We start from the raw sequence: 12,263 nt of genomic DNA, 5'->3' as shown, positions 1-12,263 counted from the left end.
ACCTTTATCTGGGAGTTAAGAATGTAGTCAGTCATCTCCACCTCCAGTTCCTAGCCGCCATAAGTCCCTACAACATCACCTCACTCACTGAGCATCTTGAGCTTCTGATTTACAGGGAACGTCGAGTCCCTTTTCAGCTCCTGCAGTATCAGTAAAACCCAGCACTCTGAGCTCCACCTCTCCTGGACTTTTCCCTCACCTCCTTGTCTTTCCCTTTCTCTACAGTTCTGAGGGCTTTGTTTTCTCCCCCCAGTGACATTAGATCTTCAGAGACCCAACTAGGATGGCAGGAATGTCTGAAGGCATTTTTTGTGAGAATCAGTTGCAGTGTTAAACCTTGGTCCTGAGCATGTTCTGGAAACAAGGCATACTTAGACAATGACAACATCTATTTTTCCAAACTTAAAAAGTGTGCATTTCAAATGGAAGGGTTTTTCTGCACAATTCTCTCAACTTTATGTTAAAAACAAGAGCCAAGTTTCAAGGCATGTTTTTTAGACTGCTCAAACATTTAAAATAAATTAAATCCAGTTGGAAAAAAAAATTTCTTTGGGGAGAGTGTTCTAGTTGATTCTGCAGCAGGCCTCAGTTCAGCCATAAATTCAAAAGCTAGACCTTGAGGAAGTGAAATAATCTAAGAAGTGGAGTTGAATACCTCCACAGAACATCTGTGCAAAGTCCCAAGCTGTGAGAACCCTCAGCAGAATTTCTGGGCCTGAGATTCATGTAGTCTCTGTGGCTTCTGCTCTTCTCTCTCTCCCTGCCCACGAACGTCTGTCTCACCCACTTGTCCCTTTCCAGGACCATGTTACTCCACACACAAGCCGTCAGAGATGTCCAGATCCCTTCTCATAGCGATCTGACCCCGTCTGCAGTTCTTGAGGGGATATACATATATTTGATAATTTCGTAACACGTGGATGTTATCAGACCTATGTTTCCAAATTGATGATGCCTTAGAGTGGATTTGAAGTAAAGCCAAATCCCAGTGTTGCAACATTTCATAAGTTTCTCATATTGCCGTGACAGGTGTTACTAAGGGAATTTTGATGACGTTTCCCATTCAAACCAGAGAACTCTAAGATGAAAATAACAGCAAGATCACAAAGTCTATTGATGTCACATGATGAGTTGGTTAAAGGGAATCTGCAAGAGTCCTGATTCTGTTTGTCATGGACTGAATGTTTGTGTCCCACCCCCAAATTCATATGTTAAAATGTTCCCCCCAAGTGTGACAGTATTAGGAGGCGAGGGTTTGGGGAGGTAATTAGGTTTAGATGAGGTCATGAGGGTGGAGCCCCCATGATGGAATTAGTGCTCTAACAAGAATAGGAAGAAACTAGAGCGCTCTCTCTTCCAGTGGGGATACAGCAAGAAGGTAGCCATCTGCAAACCAGGAAGAGGACCCTCACCGAAACTGAACCCATGGGCGCCTTGACCTTAGACTTCTCAGTCTTCAGAACAGTGAGAAATAAATGTCTGTTCTTTAGACCACCCAGTCGATGGCATCTTGTCATAGCAGCCCAAACGGACTCGTACACTCTCCTTCCCGGGGGTGGACTCCGTGGGAATAATCAGTTCTTACTTTGGCTGTGTGTTCAGATTACTGACTCGGCGATGGAGATGTTATCGGCAAAATGCCGTTACCTGCACATTTTGGATATTTCTGGTTGTGTCCTGCTTACTGACCAAATGCTCAAACACCTTCAGTTAGGCTGCAAACAACTCCGGATCCTTAAGATGAATTACTGCAGACTTATTTCCAAGTAAGTATGTACCTGAATATGAAAAGCTTTGAGAACTACTTTCTGGGATAACTAGAATTTGTGACTGTGGCATTCGTAACACGCAGTGGCTTTCAGAGTTAGGAAGTTTCATTTTATTTTTTGCCTAATTGAAGCCAACATTTAGAACTGAACCAAGGGAAGCCCTCTTCTAAAATGGCCTCTGCAGCTTCATATCCTTTACCCAGTAGCAGCCCTTCTACTTTAAGCACTTTCCCTTCCTTGAAGACAGAGATGTCCGAAGCCATAACTCTGCTCTTTGCACAATTATCGCTAGCTCTTCCTCTGCTCATCTCTCAAAATGTTCCCATTCAGTTAATCTGCCCTAGAAGTTGAGAAAATGGATTAAACCAGCTCACAATTAAGTATAAATTACTAACGGTTACCCTAAGCCCCATTTCTCCCAAAGCTATTTGCTTGATAGTTGTTATTCATCTAACTAGGGATTTCCTAGAGGATCCAGAGCTCAGAGTAAGGTATTCTGACTCGACTGCTACAGGCCAAATGCCTGCTCCCTCAATTTGCAAAATGTTTCCAATGAAATAACAGTTGGGTAAATAAGCAGTCTATAAAGGTACAAGGTCTCTGGTGTCCACTCTGTGAGTTTTTAAGTAGAAAGCAGTTATCTGCTCCATTGTTCAGTTTTTCTCCTATTGACTGAGAATAAAAATGTGCAAGTATTTTAACTGACCCGATGAAGTAAATTTGGAATGTTCAAAATGAGAATTCTTGACCAGTCCCTTAAGGTCAGGGTCTTTTCTGCAGGCTGGAAAAATGACTACTAAGAATTAATATTATCAAAGTGCAAAGTGCATAATGTGTTCCAAGCATGTAGAGTTCACAGAGGAATTTTCTGAATTAAGCAGCCCTGGCATCAGCTGAGCGATGAGATCTAGTCACTTGAGGCCTAAGGAACAGAATGGTTTCTGATCTAAGGCTGTGTATGTTAAAATGAAATGAAAAACAAAGCAAAAATAACAACTATTACTTGTAAAATAGGCACTCTCTGGGCCCACGCCTGCCCGGAGGTGGGCAGCCAGCTGAAGCCGGGTCAGAAAAAGGGGGCAGGGCGTTGAACAGTTTGGAAGAGGATAGGATGGAGACTCCACCCTTCCTGATGGGTGTGGAGCTGACTGTTACGGACGTTAACTTCATTTAAAGAGGACACCATGAAATGAGGCCCTAGGAGTCCCTGCTGACCTTGTCATATCATTGAACAGCCAACTTTGGGCAAGACAACAGAGAATGAATAACATATTATATGAAGGAGTTTAGCTTCTAATCTTTTGATTGTATTTTGCCAATCACTATTTTTTGGAGGTAATATATTGAACTTCTAATAAGTGAGATTATAAGTAGAATGAATAGCGACTTTCTGGCAACCAAAACTGGGAACCTAATCATGGTATGGGATGTTAAAAAGTGATAAATACGGTGTTTGGTCAAGAAGACCCAAGATATCTAATAATACCCAAATCCTACCTTTGACTACTCACTCCTCTTGCAAGGTCACTAGATTAAAAATACGCCAAGAAAACAAAACAAGGGAAAGTAAGATTTTACTACTAGCTGGGCTTGGCCCCCAAAACTTAATGTAAAGCTCTAGCTAACCAGCTGAATCTGTGGAAAATTCCAGGACAGCCAAAAGGCCTATTTTGTTTTCTACCACCAAGCCTGGCTGTCCCTATCAGCAAGGGGCAGACACAGACTTGGCCCTAACACCTAGAGGGGAGCTGGCTTGTCTGCCCATCTCATTGTCTAAAGAGGCCAAACCAGCTCCCTTATGGCTCCATTCCCGCTAAGCTCCGGCAGGAAAGAGGCCTGCAATCCTCTGCTTCTCCCTCTGTCTAGCAATGGAGAGGGCAGTTCTTGCAGCAGGGTCGCTTGGAGAGTCCCAGCGTTTGGACTAGTGAGGCTCCAGGAGCATCTGTCTTGACATTCGACATCTGGGAGAGGCTGCTGTTTGTCAGTCCAGGAGCTCCCCAGACACCTGGGCCTCAAAACTTTGATTAGAGAAGTGATAAGGCCTGATCACATGCGACCGTCTGGGGTCAGCTCTAGGGGCCGTAAGCAGCTTCCTTCTCCACTTAGATCCTTGAGTGGAATTGGAAATGCTGCACAGAGTGTGTGGACCCTTCAAGACTCGGGCTCATGATGAGGTCTAAGCTCTTACCCACGTCCACTGTAAAAAAGCCCAGTTGTTTGCTCTTCCCAGAGCCAATGTGGCTCCCTCAACTGCAGGGACTTTGTTCTGTCTGGGTGAAATGCAACATTGGGTAGTTGGGATAGAGGAGATTTTTATTCCTTGGGAAGTGGTTCAATGAGTTTGAATCACAAAGCGATAGACTCCCTCACATCTGATTCCATTCGAACATGAAAACATTGTATGATGCAGCCCTTAAAATCCAAATTATAGCCCTCAGAAGAAACTGTTCTATGTACAAATTCCCCCATAGTCAACGGAATCTGAAAATACGGCACCAGCTTTGCAAATCAAAGAGGTCTGTTCAGCCCACCCTTTCTGAACCAGGAGAGTAGCAAACTTTTCGTCAATGAGCAAATTGGCTGTAGCTTTTTTGTAGGAGAGCTTCCAGCATGAGATATGCTGTCATTCTAGCAAGCCCAGAGCCAGAAGGGATCCCAGGAAGTGATTCCAGAAGCTCCATGTGGAGGCACAATACAGGCTCTTTAATTCAAGGAGGAATAAGTAACAGCTATGACCACAAACGTGACAAGAAAATCTAGCTGTCTGTATTTGAAGCAGCTGTGAACAGACAGCCTTGCAACTTAGGCCCTCTGTGGGGACAGCAACAAAGGCAAGGAGAAGAAAAGCATAGGGGGACAGAGGGAGAAAGACTCAAACAATGGTCTCCACAAGCCCGGAGGGTCCGAACCACAGAGAGGCCGAAGAGCCACTAAGTCTATAATTAGCAAAGAGTAATGGGACTTTTCCAACCTTTGTGTGTCTGGAACCCAAACTTCCGACTCTAGAGAGATCAGCAGAGAAAGTCTTGGTGGGCTTTAGAGCCCCAAAGAGCCGTAGAGAGATTCCTTGAAGGCCTCCTTTAGCAGATCCTGGCAGCAGAAACTACTGCCCAGGCCCCCTGAGAGATCTGTTTCTAGGAAATACAACTCTTATTCGATTTCTCCTCTCCAGCTCTAAGGGAGAGGAGAAACGAGACCACAGAAAGGTCTTTGTGGAAAGGCTTTTGTTATCTGGAGCCACTGACTTTTATTATTAGCATGAACAAATATTATTTAACAATTATTATTTGCCACGTACTGTGCTAAATCCTATTTTATGTTTATCTCATCTAATCCTCGAAAATACCCTATTACCATAAAAATGAATAAGGAAATGGGTTTAAACAGGTTAAATAACACGCCCAAGATCATAGACATAAAGGGCAGAGCCACACTTTGTGACTAGGTCCTAGTCATTACTATGCTGCTCTTTTGCCTTTAGATTAGTGATTCTCGAGCTTTTTGGAAGCTTTACCATTTAAAGAGTTTGATCAATAAGGGGAGACATGGGCTCTGTTGTGCCCAACTTACTTGCTGATGCGTAAATAAGCGAGGCTGCTGATGACAAGCAGGCTTTGGGGTTGGTTCCAAAACTCCCTCTTTTTTTTTGCCCACTCAAGAAACTGGAAGGAAATGTGAGTGAGGGCAAGAAACGTTATTAAAAGGATAACCTTGAATCCCCTTTAGTTTATAAAAAATAAAAATCCTTACAATTTCAGTATGTCATTATTATTAACCATCTAATGTGATACTTCGCAACTGCTTGTGGCATATCATGTTTGAAAATCACTGTTCTCTACTGATCCAGAGAGACCTCTCTGACCAGGTTAAATGAGTAATGATGACTGAGCATGGCAGCAGACTGGTCCCATCCCCCAATCATCCCACGTAAGGTCTTGGAGTCCCTTAGGCCAAGCTGGAGTGGATCTCATATGTACTGTAAGGAACTCAGAACACACGGTGATTCCTAAGTATACATTCTCCATTATTTCCTAGCTCCCATTATGTCCATAATATAGCACCAAGCTATTAAAAACAAAGGGAGAGAGAGTGTGTTGCTTCCAGCAGCAGCAGGTTCTACAGTTTCAAGTTTCCTGAAACTTAAAAAGTGCATTTGTGAAAACACACAGTTACAAAGGATGCCGTGAAAAAGAACTGAGGAACTTGCCGGCAGTCACCATGCTGGTCTGTTCTCTTGGCCAGGTCCTGACTCTCAGGAGTCAGTCCATGTGAGGAGGTCACAGGGCCTAGTAAGGTGGTGAGGACAGCTGGTTCACGGCTAAGGATTTTGTAAAAGGTAGAGAGGAAGTAGACTGGGGAACAGTCCACACTAGCATACAAATTCTAAAATAATCCCAGATTTGCCCAGGACAGATTCAGATTTTCAGTTTTTCCCCAGGAGCCCCCTGGCTGTGAAAGCATGTAGGTCTAAGACAGGCCCTGGAGACACTGGACTGGAGGAAGCTGGCATTTGAGACTGGAGGAGGGGCTCTGAGAACTGGCCCTTTGCTCCTCTCCAGTCTAGGGGAGTGGGGCTGGAGGTTGAACCAGTCACCAGTGGCCAATGATTTCATCAACCATACCTAGGTAATGAAGTCTCCATAAAAACGCAAAGGACAGGGTGTGGGGAGTTTGCAGTTTGATGAATGCATGGAGAACGGGGGAGAGTGGCCACCTGGAGAGGGCATGGAAGCTCCACGCCCTTTCCCCATAGATCTCTTCCAGCTGGCTGTCCCAGACTTACATCCTTGTATAGTAAACTGGTGGATCCAGTAAGTAAAGTGTTTCTCTGAGTTCTGTGAGGAGCTCTAGCAAATTAATTGAACCCATGCAGAGGGGTGTTGGAACCTCTGATCTATAGCTGATCGGTCAGAAATCCAGGTGACAACCTGGACTTGCGATTGGTATCTGAAGTGGAGGGCGGTCTTGTGGGACTGAGCCCTTTACCTGTGGAATCTGATGCTCTCTCTGGGTAGAGAGTGTCAGAATTGAGTTGAATTGTAGGACACCCAGCTGGTATCCAAGAAGTGCCTAGTGATGTGGAGGAACCCCCCGACCCTCAACACACACACAGCCATGTTGGAATTGGGGTCTGGAACAACTTTTAGATGCCTCCTTTGTTTCCTTTCTTACTTCTTCCTAAGAAAGACAGTAACAGTATTTTCAATCATTTTGGTCACAGACACATTTGAGAATTTGCTCAAAGTCAGAAATCCTCTCCTCAGAAAAATGTCTATTAGATACAAAACCGCACGAATTTTCAGGGAGTTCACGGACCTCCCTGAAGTTCATCCATGTATCCCACAGCCGTCTGTGGACTCTGGGCTAAGAGCTCCTGTTCCGGTGCACAGCCAGCCTTCACAGCTTGGCTGGTTCAGGCATTCCCTCATCAAAGAAACTGGAAACACCGGACAGCGGTATTTCTCACTCGAGAGCACTACAGAGCGCCCTCAGTGCCGCCACTCCGTGAAGACGCCTAGTTTCCCTATCCATTCAGTGTCTGTGAGTCTGTGAACCGGCTGCAGCAGAGCTACTGAGCTGCTCCAGCTTTGGGATCCTGATTGTTAGCATATGACCCACCCTTCCCCCTCAGCAACGCGAGAGAGCCGTGAAGTGACTTCAACCTGTGACCGTGAGTTCTTTAACGCCAAATTTGATCTAGTTTGAAAATGTTGCACTAGTGATGACTTGGGCAACTAGCTAATGCTGATCACTGTTCTTACAGGGAGGCAGCTAGCAGAATGTCACAGAAAGTTCAGCAGCAGGAATACAGCCCCGGTGACCCTCCAAGCTGGTTTGGCTATGACTGGGAAGGCAATCCTCTTACAGAGCAACGTCGTATAGGATCACTTGAGGAAGATTCAGAATCGATTCTGAAACAGTCAGTGTACAGCAGTGACGAGGAAGCAGTATGACCTTCAGCCTTAAGGGGAAGAAGAAAAAAACCTAGAACTTGGCCACTTCACTTGATGCAAATATTTTTACTAGCGGGATCTCATCGGTGTAAACAAGCAGCAAATCCTCTCCCAATTCCTATTCCAGCTGCAAATGTCACCAAACACATTAGTTCTTCTAGTAATCATGATTAAAAAGCCAAATCAAGCATTGCTATCTGTAAGTTTCCCACTTCAATTTACCATAATCAAACCAATAGTTTTTTTTTTTTCTTTTTGAGGAAGATTAGCCCTGAGCTATCTGCTGCCAGTCCTCCTCTTTTTACTGAGGAAGACTGGCCCTGAGCTAACATCCGTGCCCATCTTCCTCTACTTTATATGTGGGATGCCTACCACAGCATGGCGTGCCAAGCAGTGCCATGTCCACACCCGGGATCCGAACCAGCAAACCCCAGGCTGCCAAAGCGGACGGAACGTGTGCACTTAACTGCTGTGCCACCTGGCCGGCCCCTAAACCAATAGTTTTGATGAGATTATCAAACCTAATGTTACAATTATATGATACAACCCTGGGACATGTGATGTTTTTGACAGAGTTTAGAAGCTTCTCTTTAGAAAAGAAAAGAAGCGGAGATGGCCACATAAGTCAGAGTCTGAGTCTGAGCCAGGGAACTGATCCTAAGGGTCTGTGAGGCTTTATTATAAAGGACATAGACATACATTTTTAAAGGAAAGAAGGCTTTCCTGTGATTTCCAGACATTTAACAACGAGGGAGAACTAAATGCCAATTAACCCTGGACTCATCTTTGACTTAAGCCAAGGACAAATTAAACAGATGGGACTATTTGTGAATAGAAAGGATGTCCCTGCAACATCTTAGATTTTTTTTTTTTGAGGAAGATTAGCTCTGAGCTAACTGCTGCCAATCCTCTTTTTGCTGAGGAAGACTGGCCCTGAGCCAACATCTGCACCCATCTTCCTCTACTTTATACATGGAACGCCTACCACAGCATGGCTTGACAAGTGGTGCCATGTCCACACCCAGGATCCAAACCGGCGAACCCCAGGCTGCCAAAGCGGATGGAACGTGTGCACTTAACCGCTGCGCCACCGGGTGGGCCCTGAAAGTTTTTGAAACAAAGCAGTATCACTTGGCTGTGAAATGGTTCCTGGAAGTGGGCAGCCGGGGAAATCAGCTGAGTAGGAAGTTTTAAGACCTGAGCTAAGAGACTTGAAATGACTGTTGCAAGGGGCTGGCCCCATGGTGTAGTGGTTAAGTTCAGTGCGCTCTACTTCAGTGGCCCAGGTTCAGTTCCTGGCCATGGACCTACACCACTCGTCGGCAGCCATGCTGTGGTGGCATCCCACATACAAAATAGAGGAAGACTGGCCCAGGTGTTAGCTAAGGGGAAATCTTCCTCAAGCAAAAAAAGAGGAAGATTGGTAACAGACGTTAGCTCAGGGCATATCTTCCTCAGCACAAAAAAAAAGACTGTTCCAAGAGGGTGATTATTTTTAACTAAATGTGGAGATTTCTGGCAGCTGCATAAAAGCTGGCTTCTGACCTCTAAGTGTCTGACCCCTCAGTGTCTCAACACACAACTGGAGAGACCTTTAACAGAGGCAACTGCTTTCCAAAGGAATGATACTCGCATGAGGAGGACCAAGGTGAGGAGGAACACTCCCTGTTATGCTCTCCAGAGACCAAGCAGGGGGTCAGCCATCAGAGCTCGCTCCAAAACTCTCTGAGGAAGATCCTCTTTTAAACAAGAATGGGAGACACATTTGTTCATTATGGGGAGACAAATTTTATAGCTACAGAAATGAAAGAAAAGGGGTAGGTGTTAGAAAAAGTGGGCTATGAAAAGAAGTGTAAACAGGTGGAAGTAGAGTGAACAGGTGGCGAAATCCTCAAGTTCTCAGTGCAAAGCACTCAAGGCATCCAAAATATCACTCAGGTCTTCAGCTCTTAAGCATTTGATGCGCGTGGGTCTGTGTTTAAGAGAGCAAAATATGGCAGCTTTTCCTTTCTGTTTGGACTTGACTATGTGATTCAAATGCATACACATGATTCCTTTAACAATTCTAAATACAGCTGACTGCTATTGTGCTCATGACCTTTCTGGCAGTTAGTTGTTGACTAATTTCATAAAGTTCATTTTTAGTCATGAAAATGTTTATATAATTGCATGAGGGTAAAAAAAGATTATAAAAATTGCCTCATTGCCTTACAGTTTCCTCTACTTAATAATTTAACACACACACACCCCACAACCACATAAAACATGCTAACATGTGAGTATCGTCCAAACTGGTACAAATTTTGATTTCATGAAAGGTGAACTAAAAGGAGACTTTGAGATATCCCACAAAGCTGACTTTTCTATAAATAAGAAGTTAAAACAGAGAACTCTAAATAAATGAAATACTAACAGAGAGAGGCTGTTATAAATCACAATATTTGGAAAGATTTATTAGAAATAAATGTTTAAGAACTGATTTATCCTAATCATAAAAAATATAATCCAATAGAAAGGTCTATTCAGTGCTGTATAATTTAAACGTTCCAGGAGTAAACAAGTAAGGTCTGAAAGAAAGAAAATTCATAAAGTAACTTTATACAGTACACCATTATAAAGGTGAAAATCTATCTTCACACATCAGGCTATAAAATAGCTGAATGTTTTCCCCTGCAACAAGTTATGTCATACAAATTATGCAAAAAAAATTAAAAATCAGCAGCAACCGCATGGCATTTATGATGTTTTATTCACAGCTTAAGTTTACATTGATGTCACGAGAAGTACTAAGTAGAGAACATGTTACATGAGAACTATGGTACAAAGAATGCTAAGATACCTGCCCCCGTTACCCATGCCTTTGTACACTCTGCTCCTCTCGACTGTGAGTGGAAACTGTGCATATGAGGAGATATCACTGCCATGATTATGTTACATGAAATGGCAGAACAAAGGCTATCCCGCGTAGGCCTCACCTAGTCCAGGGAGCCCTTTAAAAGCAGAGTATTCTCCAGCTGGTTGCAGAAGATGTCAGAGACTCAAAGCCTGAAAAGAACTGAATGCATTAGTGCTGGCTTGAAGATGGAGAGGGCCACATGAGAAGGGATGCAGGTGGCTTCTAGCAGCTTAGAAGGATCACCAAATGACAGCCAGCAAGAAAATGGAGACCTCAGTCCTACAGTCACAAGAAACTGCAGTTTGTCAACAATATGAATGAGCTTGCAAGTAGATTTGCCCCCTGAGCACCCAGATGAGAACTCAGCCCGGCCAACAGGGTGAGTCCAGCCTGCGGATCCTGTGAGCAGGGCACCTAGCCACGCTGGGCTCTTGACCTGCAGAACTGTGAGCTGATGACTGGCTGTTACTGTAAGTCAATACATTTGTGGTAATTTGTTACAGAGCAATGGAAAACTAATACAATAGCCAAGTACAAATTCTGGAAAGCTCCCCCCAAGACAATTCACTAGTATTTATTCCACTTGGTTGTTTTCAGCATCTACATCAACAGTGGTATCTGCATTTTGGTAGTCATTGATATGCTAGTCATTGTTCAAAATTACAAACACAACTCAAACCATTCTTAGTCCTGCAGTTTCAGGGACTGAAACCAGCTCTGACTTCTGAAACTCACAGTGCCTTGCGGGGCATCAGCCTTGATCCATTTTTCACGTGTGCTTGCTTGATTCATGAGCCCTGAAACATGAAATTGCACAAAGTTTTATCTTGATTGACAAGAGCAGTAATTTCACTCCAGAGATTCTAACAACACATCTCTGAAACAGAAAAACACTTTGGAATGGCAAAAATCTTAAGAAAGATGGTATGAATTGGGAAGAGTTGCAAAGAGGTTCCCTGGGCTTGTTCCCTCCTTCATTTTCTCCGAACAACTCTGAAAGGAAAGCTACTGTTTTTATTTGCATTTGTTTTTTGCATGCAGGTTTTAAAAAGATCTTTATTTAAGTACAACTGACAAAATAAACTACATATATTTGAAGTATGCAGCATAGTAAGTTTTTGTTTTTGTTTTGTTTTTTTGCTGAGCAAGATTGTCACTGAGCTAACATCTGATGCAAATATTCCTCTATTTTATATGTGGGCTGCTGCCACAGCATGGCCACCAGCCAGTGGTGTAGGTCCACACCCAGGAACCAAACCCAGGCCGCCAAAGCAGACCACACTGAACTTAACCACTAGGCCCCAGGGCTGGCCCACAATGCAGTAAGTTTTGACATGTGTAAACATCTGTGAAGCCATCTCCTCAATCAAGATAATGACCACATCCCTCACTCCTGAAAGTTTCCTGTGCCCCTCTGTAATCCTTCCCTCCGTCCCCTCTGGGCTGCCCCCAGCCCCCATCCCTCAGCAATCACTCATCTACTTTGTGTCACTACAGATTAGTTGCATTTTCTAAAATTTTAATAAATGGAATCATGTGGTATGTACTCTTTTTTAAAAAATGCAGGTTCTTCCCCTCAGAGTAATTATTCTGAGTTTCATTCACATGGTAGCATGTGTCAGGCAGCCTCCTCACACACATGCT

General features: G+C 43.9%; 2 protein-coding genes across 11 annotated transcripts in view; one reads left to right on the top strand and one right to left on the bottom strand.

Annotated features, from left to right (window-relative positions):
- Window positions 1-12,263, top strand: part of FBXL13 (F-box and leucine rich repeat protein 13) — a 223,485-nt gene that overhangs the window by 199,571 nt on the left and 11,651 nt on the right. For 5 of the 10 annotated variants that reach the window (XM_046669994.1, XM_046669989.1, XM_046669987.1 and 2 more), the window contains 2 exons: window positions 1,603-1,766; window positions 7,534-8,040. In XM_046669994.1, coding sequence (XP_046525950.1) covers window positions 1,603-1,766; window positions 7,534-7,723 — 354 coding nt within the window. In that variant the 3' untranslated portion in view covers window positions 7,724-8,040. Of the gene's footprint in view, window positions 1-1,360; window positions 1,478-1,602; window positions 1,767-7,115; window positions 7,441-7,533; window positions 8,041-12,263 lie in introns of those variants that run through there. The other 5 variants (XM_046669993.1, XM_046669991.1, XR_006889806.1 and 2 more) reach the window with 4 other exon arrangements.
- The window catches only part of FAM185A (family with sequence similarity 185 member A), a 51,833-nt gene continuing 48,695 nt past the window's right edge, over window positions 9,126-12,263 (bottom strand). The window contains exon 8 of the mRNA XM_046670003.1: window positions 9,126-11,416. Coding sequence (XP_046525959.1) covers window positions 11,304-11,416 — 113 coding nt within the window. The 3' untranslated portion in view covers window positions 9,126-11,303. The remainder of the gene's footprint in view (window positions 11,417-12,263) is intronic.

Source organism: Equus quagga, chromosome 8 (assembly GCF_021613505.1).
Source record: "Equus quagga isolate Etosha38 chromosome 8, UCLA_HA_Equagga_1.0, whole genome shotgun sequence".
Lineage (NCBI taxonomy): Eukaryota > Metazoa > Chordata > Mammalia > Perissodactyla > Equidae > Equus > Equus quagga.
The sequence above is the reverse complement of the archived record's forward strand: the minus strand, read 5'-3'. Positions and strand labels throughout refer to the sequence as shown.